At 41.1% G+C, this 13,311-nt stretch overlaps 3 protein-coding genes across 5 annotated transcripts in view; 1 reads left to right on the top strand and 2 right to left on the bottom strand.

Annotated features, from left to right (window-relative positions):
- Nucleotides 1-10,821, bottom strand: part of LOC135104206 (uncharacterized) — a 23,132-nt gene extending 12,311 nt beyond the window's left edge. Inside the window, exons 1-2 of one of the 2 annotated variants that reach the window (XM_064011323.1) lie at nt 9,641-10,821; nt 9,437-9,549 (exon numbers count right to left, since the gene is read on the bottom strand). The gene's annotated coding sequence lies outside the window, so the exon portion shown is untranslated. Of the gene's footprint in view, nt 1-9,436 lie in introns of both variants that reach the window. The other variant, XM_064011322.1, reaches the window with a different exon arrangement.
- Nucleotides 1-11,237, bottom strand: part of LOC135104207 (U-scoloptoxin(01)-Cw1a-like) — an 18,435-nt gene extending 7,198 nt beyond the window's left edge. The window contains exon 1 of one of the 2 annotated variants that reach the window (XM_064011325.1): nt 10,922-11,237. In XM_064011325.1, the coding sequence (XP_063867395.1) occupies nt 10,922-11,237 (316 nt within the window). The remainder of the gene's footprint in view (nt 1-10,921) is intronic. The other variant, XM_064011327.1, reaches the window with a different exon arrangement.
- A 66-nt stretch (nt 11,238-11,303) lies between these two features.
- LOC135104208 (fatty acid-binding protein-like) overlaps nt 11,304-13,311 on the top strand; it is a 50,848-nt gene continuing 48,840 nt past the window's right edge. Inside the window, exons 1-2 of the mRNA XM_064011328.1 lie at nt 11,304-11,548; nt 12,473-12,527. Coding sequence (XP_063867398.1) covers nt 12,476-12,527 — 52 coding nt within the window. The 5' untranslated portion in view covers nt 11,304-11,548; nt 12,473-12,475. The remainder of the gene's footprint in view (nt 11,549-12,472; nt 12,528-13,311) is intronic.

The following is a 13,311-nucleotide window of genomic DNA, read 5'->3' as shown; positions in this document are numbered from 1 at the left end:
GCAAAAAAATAATTTTAAAAGCCATAAAAACAAAGTTTGACAGGAACAATGGACATTTTCTATTGTTTCGCAATGAAAAGAGTTGGAAAATAACACTTGCTTGTCAAAGACAAAAATTCCGTTACATAGTGATAATCAGTGGTCAAGGAAAACGCAGTAACGCACCATTTCACATTCCATTGCATTACATTATTCCGGAGGGTTCGTAATCCTTAAGCGCTCGACCGCTTTCAGCAAGCTGTAGTAGTTATTATTAAGATTTTCAAAGGTTTTTGTGTGATTCTAGTGATTACTTAATTTTGATTCTGCATCATTAATAGGCAGAATACTTATGAGAGTTCTATGAATAATAATTTCTGTGGTCTTTAATAAATAAACCTAATACGAAGCCAGCATATGTAAAGCTGGTAACAGTGTTTACTTAACAAAAATGGCCTTCCTTCATAGATTTATCCAAGAAATACTTATATAACGATGATGAATTCGCCAGAATTACAATACTTCCTGTAATAGAACCTTAAATAAGCTGTAGTTACGTTTGAATCTAGAAAATAAATACAAACATTGACAAAATAAATAGATAGATAGATAGATAGATAGATAGATAGATAGATAGATAGATAGATAGATAGATAAATAAATAGATAAATAAAACATTATTAAAAAATATATTGCACAGTGAGTAACACTGAAGCACCTGGCATTTTCTACGTTATCATAACCAGTTGTGTCAGATTTTCTCATTTGATATCTACTTTACGGGGAGTCTTTCTTGTCATCACAATGATCCCAATTAATAGCCTCAGGGACTGAAAGGCTTCTGCGTCGTTTTAAGCAGTTGCTCCCTATGTTCACTTTCTTATAGCTACAGATCATCAATATGAACAGCAGGACAACTCGAAATGTCCTCACCTGTTTCGGCTATTAGCTTATATTGCAGTTTATAATAGACTAAGTTGCAGGCATTAAAAAAAATAAATAAAATAATAAATAAATAAATAAATAAATAAATAAATAAATAAATGTATATCAGTTATGAGTGTAAGTTCCAGTTTGGGATATATGGAATATATACTCAGGAATAAACAAGAAAGGTGGAGAAAATAGCTTCCCGGACCGCCCGGACACTTTCTACCTCCGACTGTATTTCATCAATTTCACGCACTTTCCCCCCCCCCCCTTCTCACTCTCCAACCCCTCCCCCGCTCCTTTATAACACCTACTTCCTCAAAGGTGGAGAGAGTGTGCATGTAGATTTAAAGCAGTTATAGTCAACCTAGGTAGATAGCGCACGGTCGGACATTTTTTATTTATTTTTTTTTCCAAGGGTTCTTGGAAATACTGGGATACACGACATGGCGAGTGTGTGTGCACAGTAGGAAAAAGTGTTTTAGGAAGATTATTGTGTCATGTAAGAAATTAATTTAAATTGAGATTAAAGTATTGTAATTTTTTATTGTATTAATTAATGTACTACTCTCAGATGCACTCGCACCTCACGATCGAGTTTAAGATGTGGCGTAACGTTTGATACATTCAGCAACTATTACAATTACTAAGTGCCGAATACTTGTTTCTTGTGCTTAAAATGAACATTTAATACTTTTATTTATAAATATATTTTTAGTTGTAAAACAAACGTGAAATATTATCATTATTTATTTATTTATTTTATTAATTGTCCTAGGTGAGAGGGTACATGAATTTTTCAAACGTTCCCGGAAGGATGCATGGGCTCAGAAAAGGTTAAGAACGTGCTGCACTCACAAGAACATAAGAACATAAGAAATAAGGGAAGATGCAAAAAGCCATCAGGCCTACACATGGTTGTCCCTGTATGAAATATACCTACCTATTTCCACCTATCATCCCCATCCATAAATCTGTCTAATCTTCTCTTAAAGCTCTCTAATGACTCAGCACTAACAACTTGATTACTGAGTCCGTTCCAGTCATCTACCAATTCTTTCCTATCTCTTTTTTAAACCTAGATTTTTCAAGTTTGAATCCGTTATTTCCTGTTCTATCCTGGTTACTGATCCTAAGAATTTTCCCTACATTCCCCTTGTTATAACCCTTATACCACTTAAAGACTTATATCAGGTCCCCTCTAAACCAACGTTTCTCTAAAAAATGTAATTCTTTAGAGAGCTTCAATCTCGCTTCGTAAGGAATACCTCTCATCCCCTGTATCTTTTTAGTCATTCTCCTTTGTACTGTTTCTAATAGAACTATATCGTTCCTGTAATATGGGGAACAGAACTGCACAGCGTAGTCTAAATGAGGTCTGACCAGCCCCAAATATAATTTTAATATTACTTCAGGACTTCTACTTTTAACACTCTTAAAAAAATCATCCTAATACCCTATTTGTCCTATTTCTGGCCTCTGCATTGTTTTCTGAGACGGAGATCAGAATTAACTATAACTCCTAAATCTTTTTCATACCCTGAACCTACCAAAGCTTAGTTGTTTACTGTGTACCTACTGTGTGGGTTTCCTCTACCTACGCTAAGTACTTTGAATTTGTTGATATTAAGCTGCATTTGCCATCTGTCTGTCCATTCGTTCATCCTATCCAAATCTGCCAGTAAGGCGATGACATCCGATTCTGACCTCGGGGAGTAAGCAAACAGCACTGAGGGGATAATGGGGCAGCCTCAGCAGTGGACAAAGGGTATTCATATAAAAGTGTTTTTTTTTTTTTTTTTAGTGGTAATGTGCAATATATCTTTATTCCAATGTAATGAGAAGATACAATGTCTCCCTTAGAAAATAAAAATTCAAGCGTAAAAAAAGTCTCCAATATTAGCCACAATGATTGAAATATTCATCACCGCGCCGTAGGAAGCTCGAATCACGACTCGATCTTCCTTACCTGCGCTTTGCGGGAAAGACCCTCCAGCACTGGGCAGAAGCGCCGTAGTCCCGCCATTCACCGCAATGGCTGGCAGAGTGGCTGTCATGTTCACATATTTTAGCTCAAGGACAGGAACACAGAACAACCTTCACGCAGAGCATGGAATTTAAAGGCCACCTTCGCAGTTCAAGCAGTGAAGAGGTGCATTGCCGAGTAACACCACGTGAAAGCCCTTAATGAAGGTAAATATGACACTATTTTTGCTTTACGTGGAGAGCTTGCTAGAGGTGGCTTGTCATCTGTGTCGTGTCACGGTTAATAAATATCGTTATCTTCTACTGTCCACAACTGATTCATGAACTTACTGTTGTATTATGGTACGGGAGTAAACAATCTACAGGATATATATATATATATATATATATATATATATATATATATATATATATATATATATATATATATATATATATATATATATATATATATATATATATATATATATATATATAAATATATCCACTACAGATGACAGGAAAGTGGATATTTTTCTTAAATAAACAGCTGCAGCTGAGCAAACAAACATGGCATACAGTTCAAATCACCCAAACAGGAGGATCTAAACTTAAAAAAAAAAAAAAATGAAAGTGTGGTCATTGCGATAGGAAAGTTGGTGTTACTGGTGGTGATGGAAAATATTTATGTCGTGACGTCAATATTGTGTACATATTGGTTATTGTTTATGGGCATTATGTGCCCATTATAGGGCTCCCTCCTTGGGAGCCCAGCCAGGTAATGAATAACAAGTGTGAAGGTTTTTCATCAACTGAATTCAAGGCTTGGAAGGAAGTCAGTAGATATTTACTTTTTACTAACTTTTGCTGCTTCTCCTTCCGCCTGCTCCCATTAACCCCTAACCAGCTGATGACGCACCAGTGCGCGGCTTACGGAAAGGGCGGGTGACGCGTATGTGCGTGAGGACGTTTTCCCGCCTTCAGTCAAATACAGGAGGGCGATATTTTTATTTATTTATTTATTTATTTTATGTAGGAAGGACACTGGCCAAGGGCAACAAAAATCCAATTAAAAAAATGCCCACTGAAATGCCAGTCCTATAAAAGGGTCAAAGCAGTAGTCAAAAATTGATGAATAAGTGTCTTGAAACCTCCCTCTTCAAGGAATTCAAGTCATAGGAAGGTGGAAATACAGAAGCAGGCAGGGAGTTCCAGAGTTTACCAGAGAAAGGGACGAATGATTGAGAATACTGGTTAACTCTTGCGTTAGAGAGATGGACAGAATAGGGGTGAGAGAAAGAAGAAAGTCTTGTGCAGCGAGGCCGCGGGAGGAGGGGAGGCATGCAGTTAGCAAGATCAGAAGAGCAGTTAGCATGAAAATAGCGGTAGAAGACAGCTAGAGATATAACATTGCGGCGGTGAGAGAGAGGCTGAATACAGTCAGTTAGAGGAGAGTAGTTGATGAGACGAAAAAGCTTTTGATTCCACCCTGTCTAGAAGAGCAGTATGAGTGGAACCCCCAAGACATGTAAAGCATACTCCATACATGGACGGATAAGGCCCTTGTACAGAGTTAGCAGCTGGGGGGGGGGGGGGGGGAAGGTGAGAAAAACTGGCGGAGACGTCTCAGAACACCTAACTTCATAGATGCTGTTTTAGCTAGAGATGAGATGTGAAGTTTCCAGTTCAGATTATAAGTAAAGGACAGACCGAGGATATTCAGTGTAGAAGAGGGGGACAGTTGAGTGTCATTGAAGAAGAGGGGATAGTTGTTTGGAAGGTTGTGTCGAGTTGATAGATGGAGGAATTGAGTTTTTGAGGCATTGAACAATACCAAGTTTGCTCTGCCCCAATCAAAAATTTTAGAAAGATCAGAAGTCAAGCGTTCTGTGGCTTCCCTGCGTGAAATGTTTACCTCCTGAAGGGTTGGACGTCTATGAAAAGACGTGGAAAAGTGCAGGGTGATATCATCAGCGTAGGAGTCTGGTTTAGAAGATCATTAATGAATAATAAGAAGAGAGTGGGTGACAGGACAGAACCCTGAGGAACACCACTGTTAATAGATTTAGGAGAAGAGCAGCGACCGTCTACCACAGGAGCAATAGAACGGTCAGAAAGGAAACTTGAGATGAAGTTACAGAGAGAAGGATAGAAGCCGTAGGAGGGTAGTTTGGAAATCAAAGCTTTGTGCCAGACTCTATCAAAAGCTTTTGATATGTCCAAGGCAACAGGAAAAGTTTCACCAAAATCTCAAAAAGAGGATAACCAAGACTCAGTAAGGAAAGCCAGAAGATCACCAGTAGAGCGTCCTTGACGGAACCCATACTGGCGATCAGATAGAAGGTTGTGAAGTGATAGATGTTTAAGAATCTTCCTGTTGAGGATAGATTAAAAAACTTTAGATAGGCAGGAAATTAAAGCAATAGGACGGTAGTTTGTGGGATTAGAACGGTCACCCTTTTTAGGAACAGGTTGAATGTAGGCAAACTTCCAGCAAGAAGGAAAGGTAGATGTTGACATATAGAGCTGAAAGAGTTTGACTTGGCAAGGTGCAAGCACGGAAGCACAGTTTCGGAGAACAATAGGAGGGACCTCATCAGGTCCATAAGCCTTCCGAGGGTTTAGGCCAGCGAGGGCTTGGAAAACATCATTGCGAAGAATTTTAATAGGTGGCATGAAGTAGTCAGAGGGTGGAGGAGAGGGAGGAACAAGCCCAGAATCGTTCAAGGTAGAGTTTTCAGCAAAGGTTTGAGCGAAGAGTTCAGCTTTAGAAATAGATGTGATAGCAGTGGTGCCATCTGGTTGAAATAGAGGAGGGAAAGAAGAAGTAGTAAAGTTATTGGAGATATTTTTGGCTAGATGCCAGAAGTCACGAGGGAGTTAGATCTTGAAAGGTTTTGACACTTTCTGTTAATGAAGGAGTTTTTGGCTAGTTGGAGAACAGACTTGGCATGGTTCCGGACAGAAATATAAAGTGCATAAGATTTTGATGATGGAAGGCTTAAGTACCTTTTGAGGGCCACCTCTCAATCATGCATAGCACGAGAACAAGCTGTGTTAAACCAAGGTTTAGAAGGTTTAGGACGAAAAAAAGAGTGAGGAATGTACACCTCCATGCCAGACACTATCATCTCTATTATGCGCTCAGCACACAAAGACGGGTCCCTGACACGGAAGCAGTAGTCATTCCAAGGAAAATCAGCAAAATACATCCTCAGGTCCCCCCAACTAGCAGAGGCAAAACGCCAGAGGCACCCTCGCTTAGGGGGATCCTGAGGAGGGATTGGAGCGATAGGACAAGATATAGATATGAGATTGTGATCCGAGGAGCCCAATGGAGAAGAAAGGGTGACAGCATAAGCAGAAGGATTAGAGGTCAGGAAAAGGTCAAGAATGTTGGGCGTATCTAAAAGACGGTCAGGAATACGAGTAGGGTGTTGTACCAATTGCTCTAGGTCGTGGAGGATAGCAAAGTTGTAGACTAGTTCACCAGGATGGTCAGTGAAGGGAGAGGAAAGCCAAAGCTGGTGGTGAACATTGAAGTCTCCAGGAATGGTGATCTCTGCAAAAGGGAAGAGGGTCAGAATGTTCTCCACTTTGGAAGTTAAGTAGTCAAAGAATTTCTTATAGTCAGAGGAGTTAGGTGAGAGGTATACAACACAGATAAATTTAGTTTGAGAGTGACTCTGTAGTCGTAGCCAGATGGTGGAAAACTCGGAAGATTCAAGAGCGTGGGCACGAGAGCAGGTTAAGTCATTGCGCACCTAAACGCAGCATCCAGCTTTGGATCGAAAATGAGGATAGAGAAAGTAGGAGGGAACATAAAAGAGGCTACTGTCAGTTGCCTCAGACACCTGAGTTTCAGTGAGGAAAAGAAGATGAGGTTTAGAAGAGGAGAGGTGGTGTTCTACAGATTGAAAATTAGATCTTAGACCGCGAATGTTGCAGAAGTTAATGAAGAAAAAGTTGAGCGGGGTGTCAAGACACTTAGGGTCGTCGACAGAAAGGCAGTCCGACCTGGGGACATTTATGGTTCCCTCCCTAGGTGGGGGCTCCGAGGCTAGTGTAGGAGTCGCCATGATGATTTTAAAATTTTTGAGTGAAGGGTGTGTGTGTTATTAGGTGCTTGTAGTTTTGTGTGGAGAAAGAGAGTTGTCTTTAGAGGGCAGGCTGTGACTGCCCCCTTGTGTTGTGAGGCACAAAGGGAAACGTTCAGTGAGGTCACAGCTGGGTTTAATGATAAGTTCACAGCACCCCCTGAACAGTGCTTTAGACCTCACTGGGAGTAATTATCGTTTCGGCAGATGTCTACTGCCTCCTTATAATTGTTTTGAGCATGAGCTGTCAGCACTTACAAACTTGCTGGCGTGCACCAGCTTAGTTTCAATACACCTTAAACCTCCGTAATGGATGGAAGGTTATTCAACTGTCCCGATGCGTGAAGGGAAGGAAGCCACGTGAGTCCAATTGCTTCAGTAATTTTCACTCTAAGGATATATTCTAGTATAAATGGTGATGAGTAATGTACTACAGTAAATGGATAATGTACTATAATAAATGAATAATGTATTATAAAAAATTAATAATGTACTATATTAAATGAGTAATGTACTATAGTAAGACATTACTACACTAGTGTACAATAAGTGATATATTTATTGTATTTATATGGCAATTATAATAAGATTTAATCTTATCAAGCCTACTGAGTTATTTATTTATTTATTTTTTTCATATATCCAACAAAATTGTACGGAAAGTAATTGGATCACCATTAGTACGTAGTGAAAAGGAGCATTTTTTTTCTTCCTCATTTCCCCCCCCCCAAAAAAAAAAAAAAAAACATGTAAGGAAAGTTACATTACAATACAATGTATATATTTTTTTTTTTACTCTACGTCTCATTTCATCCCCCAACAAAAAAAAAAAAAAAAAAAATGCACGGAAATACGTTATAACATAAGAATATAACGGGAAGAACATGAGGCAGCACCAGTGAACAGTGAAGACAAAGCTGCCCGCGTGTCAGCTGTAGCTGCGACCATAACCAGTCAAACGAACACCCGGTCATCCTTGAGATGATGGCTAAACTAGAACACCTAGAATTCTGACAATAACACCGTTGTAAAGAAGAGTTAGCGTTTTTTTTTTTTTTTGCTTTGGTTTTATAACTCTACGTTAAGTATATAAGGAAATATGATAGTGGGAAAATCAACCACTTTCTTCATAAAAATCCCTGTCCTGAGCCAATGACTCGCGCCAACTCGCACGTTATTAAGGGTTAAGTGCCGTTCACGCGAACAATGTTTCTGTATGTTTCGGTGCCAAGTGGTGCCGGAACACAGCACTTCTTGATTAACTGAGATTAGAGGTGGAGAGGGGTGCACTTTATCGAAATTTTACCCAAATACTCACCTGATGCAAGATCTTAAAGTGAGCATCAGGCGCCCTCCAGCACTGACAGGTTGGCTCATGATGGTACTCATTCTCTACGAGAGGCATCACCAGTCGTACCGCATAATGATACTGGGGTAAATTTATAGTTTAAGCCAGTCCCCAATCTCTACCCACGGCCCCCCAATCCCTCAAGCAAGCTTGGGGGCCTGTGGGGAACCGGGGTTTTTTTTTGGGGGGGGAGCCATATACGAGTGATATATGGACTTAAAAAATCTAGGGAAATTTCCCCAAAATCTAGAGAAATCTAGGGAAATTTCCCTAAATCTAGGGAAATTCTCTATATCTAGGAAAATACCCCAAACTCTCCCTCTCGCAATTTGACAAGACATTGAGATACACCTAACCTAGCCGGGGGGGGGGGGGGGCTGCGCCCCCCCTGGACCTCCCCCTTGGCCACTACTCTAACCTAACCAAACCTAACCTGGATTCTCCCTATCAGACACTTTGCGAACACACTGAGAAGCACTTAAGCTAACCGGGGGGGCTGCGCCCCCCCCTGGATCCCCCCGCTTGGCCACTACTCTAACCTAACCAAATCTAACCTGGATTCTCCCAATCACACACTTTGCGAACACACTGAGAAGCACCTAAGCTAACCGGGGGGGCTGCGCCCCCTCTGGACCCCCCGCTTGGCCACTACTCTAACCTAACCAAACCTAGCCTGGATTCTCCCCATCAGACACTTTGTGAACACACTGAGAAGCACCTTAACTAACCGGGGGGGCTGCGCCCCCTCCTGGACCGCCCCCGCTTGGCCACTACTCTAACCTAAACAAACCTAACCTGGATTCTCCCAATCAGACACTTTGCAAACACAATGAGAAGCAACTAGACTAACCTGGACCCCCCTGCTGGCTCACTAACCTACCCAAACCTTACCTACACTCTCCTCACTAAGAAACGACCAGAAATTTACTTTAGGGAAATTTCCCTAGATTTCGGAAAATTTCCCTAGATTGTTCATAGTCCATATATCACTCATTTATGCCTCTCACTCCTCAAAAAAGCACTGTTTCTCAGGCTCCCAAGCTTGCTTGAAGAATTGGAGGGGTGTGGGTAGAAATAGGGAATACTGGTTGAAACTGAAACTTTACAAACTCAATACCTTAATTAGACGACGAAGGTCCTGGCTGTGGGTCATCCTCCCCATGAGTATCACAGGCAGTGTCAGCAAGGGCGGGCAGAGGGCGCTGGCGTGTCGACTGAGGCTTGTACAATCTACCAGCAGCAAGAAAGAATTGGTGGTGACGGTCTTCGTACTTTTCCTTAAGGAAAAGGTAGCGACAGAAGTACTGTTCGAAGTACTCACTCAGCATACCAGGTCGCTTGGTCCACTCTTTTAGGTCCCTCCAGAGCCTCTCAATGTTCTGGGTATGTACACGGGCGTCTGAAGGGTCCACAAAGTGCTCAGAGTGGTTCATGACCCAGTGAGTGAAGCCTTCGTCTCCCAGCAACTCGTAGGCTTTCCATCCGTCACTTACGATTGTACTTCCTGGCAAAATGTATTTCTTTATGATAGGAATCAGTGTTGCCGTACTTCTGTCTCGCTGCTTTCCAAGTAAGGGGACGATGAACTTGTTTTTGGTGACACGCTCGATTGCCCCAAACAGCCACACACTACTGAGATTGCGACCTTTGTTGTTCTTTCTTTTCACAAAATAGGTCTCGTCAATGTCTACAATTACACCGTCACCACCAATTGGCTGCTGGTTTTTCAGCCAGTCGAGAGTCACCTCTGAACAGAAACTCCGCCAGTCGACACTAGTGTTAGGAGACCACTGGAGACACTCGAATACAGTGGCGTGGTCCCACTGCTTTTGCAGCCAGTGATTACAAAATAGCACCAGCTGCCACGCAGGAAGATGCGTTCCTTCCAGGAAAGTTCCTTTTAAGTCAGAAACGCTGAAGTTGCACTGCTTACTGCGCTTCTTTTTCGGCAGCTTGCGGTACCGGCCGCAATACCACACACGCCTGTCACTGCGCAGCTTACACGGCGTGTGGCACTCGGGACACTCGACTGCAGTGGGTAAAACGCCGTGTTCCCTCAAGAACTGGTAGCACAAGTCGTCTTTGCGGTGAAACGTAGCGATGAAGAGCCAATAATCAAATTTGCAACCAGCACAAATAACGTCAACAGTAGCCATGGCGGAAGTGACCGGAAGCGGTGTGCACACACCTGCCCGCGCAGCTTATGGGTACTTATAGAGGCTTCCTATTGGTGCAACTCGTGGTGTTAAGTGGTGGTAGCACGTGATTGGCCCGAGGAATTAGAGACACAGTGATCCTATCCAGCAGCTACCCACAATTCAAAGCATTAAACAACTGAAGTTCAGGCAACAATACACCATTTATGTTTACCTATGGACTTAGAAAAAAGTTGAGAGCGCTGTGCATTCCCAGGCCTATTGTGGCGTTATTATTAATTTTCGACAAGTAGTGTAATCATTAGAAATGATGTGAATAGTGAGAAGAACAAAATGAGGTAGGTTATTACCACGTAGTGTGTAATGGCTTAAACTATAATAAAACCGATACTGGGTACGGTCTAATCGAATCTACTAGTAGGGTCTTGCAAAGCCCTCTCACCAACCTGCAATACACGCTCTACTGACGCCTTCTTGAAAGCCTGGGACGTGACCAGATGCAGGATGGTTCATCCATCCCGCATCTGCAAGCAGAAAGTAATCCCACTGCTGCTGAGTGAGGCTTCGTATTCCATCTCGACTGTTGAACGGATGTGTGCCTTGGTGATCACACGTGGTGTTTGTAAACACTAGTGCGAGACTGGCCCTGGTCGCTATGTATGCTCGCGCGAACAAATTCCAGTATTGTGTGAACAACATGTGCACGGTCGTCGAGCAAAGCGGGAACAAGGCAGCCAAGAAAACGGGAATACTATATCCCATATCCCGACACAGGAAATCTTGTTTGTATGGCCCGCGCTTTGAACAAGCTCCTTACTCCTGTCTTTCCACAGGAGTATTGTTTGTGTTTTGGGAGACTTTTGTGGCCTTCGTACGTCAAACTTAAATTCATATAATATTATGATGTGTCTGACGAGTTGGTGTGACCTGAAAGTGTGGTAAAGTCCCTGTGCGAGTTGGCAGAAGAGCATAGATACCTCTGGGGCCCCGAGAGATGCTCACTACCCGAAACAAGCTTCGTGTAAAGCTGTTCTCCGATATAGACCAGGAAATCGAGAGGAATTTGACAAGAGGTAAGGCTCCTTTCACAATGTTTCTTTAATGTATATGATAGATGGAGACGTGTAGGTACCTGTGCAACCAATTTTATATAATGATCAGTAAAAGTAGACATGTACGCAGCCAAGTAGTTGATTAATTATAGCTAAATTGCATAATTAAAACAGACAAAACTACTGTTCTGACTGGCATTTTCTTCTGTCAGGATAAGACCAGCCTAACTAGAAAAAAAAAAGAAAAAGAACTGCTTATTAGGCCTGTGCCGGACTAACCTAGCACAACTAGTAAATTTTCAGTGAACTGCATCGCAAAATCTTTTCCCTTGAATTCTTTAACATCACTTACTTGTTCACAACTAACAATTTACTTAACTTTACATGTGCTAGTCATACCTAACCTATCTAGCCAAACCAAACCTAACCTTATTCAGAATATAAAAACCCTGGTGATTTGTATCCTTCTTCATCCTATAATATTGTAACCTTTTTTGCAAAGTGTGATAATCATAACACACGCTTACCATACTGATCCTAAGCAAACCGAGTCTAGCCAAAACTGTATTTCCAAAAGGTTAGTTCAATTGCTACCCTGAATGTACTTACAAAAATAAATAAAATAAAATATATTAATAAATTATTAAAATAAAATAAATAAAAAGTGGGGGAATACTGTGTTCTAACAAAATTAGACAAAGTATGCATTTTACCAAAAATTTACCAAGCAGTTCTGAATAATACAACACATGCGGACATTTGTACAGTTGATGAAAGTGTTATCAATAAAGATAGAAACTCTTGTTACAGATCAGGCTAATGCCAAATTTAAGAAGCTAAAGTTATACTTCATCAGAGAGCACAAAAAGATACAAACAAGTGGCTCAGCAGGCAAGATAACAGCAAAATGGGAATTTTATGACTGCCTTGTATTCCTGTTTGCAGGTGATGAGGAACACTTGTCAGAGGCAAGCTGGTCGGGACCAACACATCATACATGGTAATTTTTAGTGTTCTTGTAGTTTTTGACTGGGAGTGACAAGGGTACTATTACAAAATTTTTCTCAAAATTACATATTGCCATAATAATAATAATAATAATAATAATAATAATAATAATAACAATAACTTAACCATTGTAAGTTGCAGTCACATAATGGCCTAACTGTTCACTTACTTTTAGTGTGATTAACTTGTATGATCATGATACAGCATAGTATGAGAGCAATACCTAAATTTGGGCAACATAGTGCATCATGATGCAGGCAGGTTCTGTACATCATGTTGTCTTGGCAACAACACCCTGACAAGCAGAGAACTATTCTTTATGAGGTCTTGTATGTAGAGATAGAAGTCTTCTAAGTATATCTGGAAAGGTGTGTGGAAGATTTTTCAATGAACCGGTACAAAAGATCTCAGAATGTAAAGATAGCAAAGAGCAGGGATTAGTTGAACAGATGTTTTGTATGTGACACCTTCCTTTCGCAAAACAACTGTCTTTCAGTACCCCTGTCACACAGCCCATATGAACAGCCATGCATCAATATGGTAGAAGAAATAGGTTTGTGTGATGGATCTGAGCATAGTGTTATAGAAACAGATAGTGCCAATAACTTAGTTCTGTACAGTAAATAGGTGACTGAAACTGACCTTGCTGAGACCTTTAAAGTGATCAATAAGCAGCACAAGAGTAATGCAGTGAATGAGTCACCTCTTACAGCTTCATCACCCATCCTAACAAGTCCAACATCTTCTAGTCCAGGCCTGTGAGCATCACAAGACTG

This window comes from Scylla paramamosain, chromosome 10 (genome assembly GCF_035594125.1).
Source record: "Scylla paramamosain isolate STU-SP2022 chromosome 10, ASM3559412v1, whole genome shotgun sequence".
Lineage (NCBI taxonomy): Eukaryota > Metazoa > Arthropoda > Malacostraca > Decapoda > Portunidae > Scylla > Scylla paramamosain.
The sequence above is the reverse complement of the archived record's forward strand: the minus strand, read 5'-3'. Positions and strand labels throughout refer to the sequence as shown.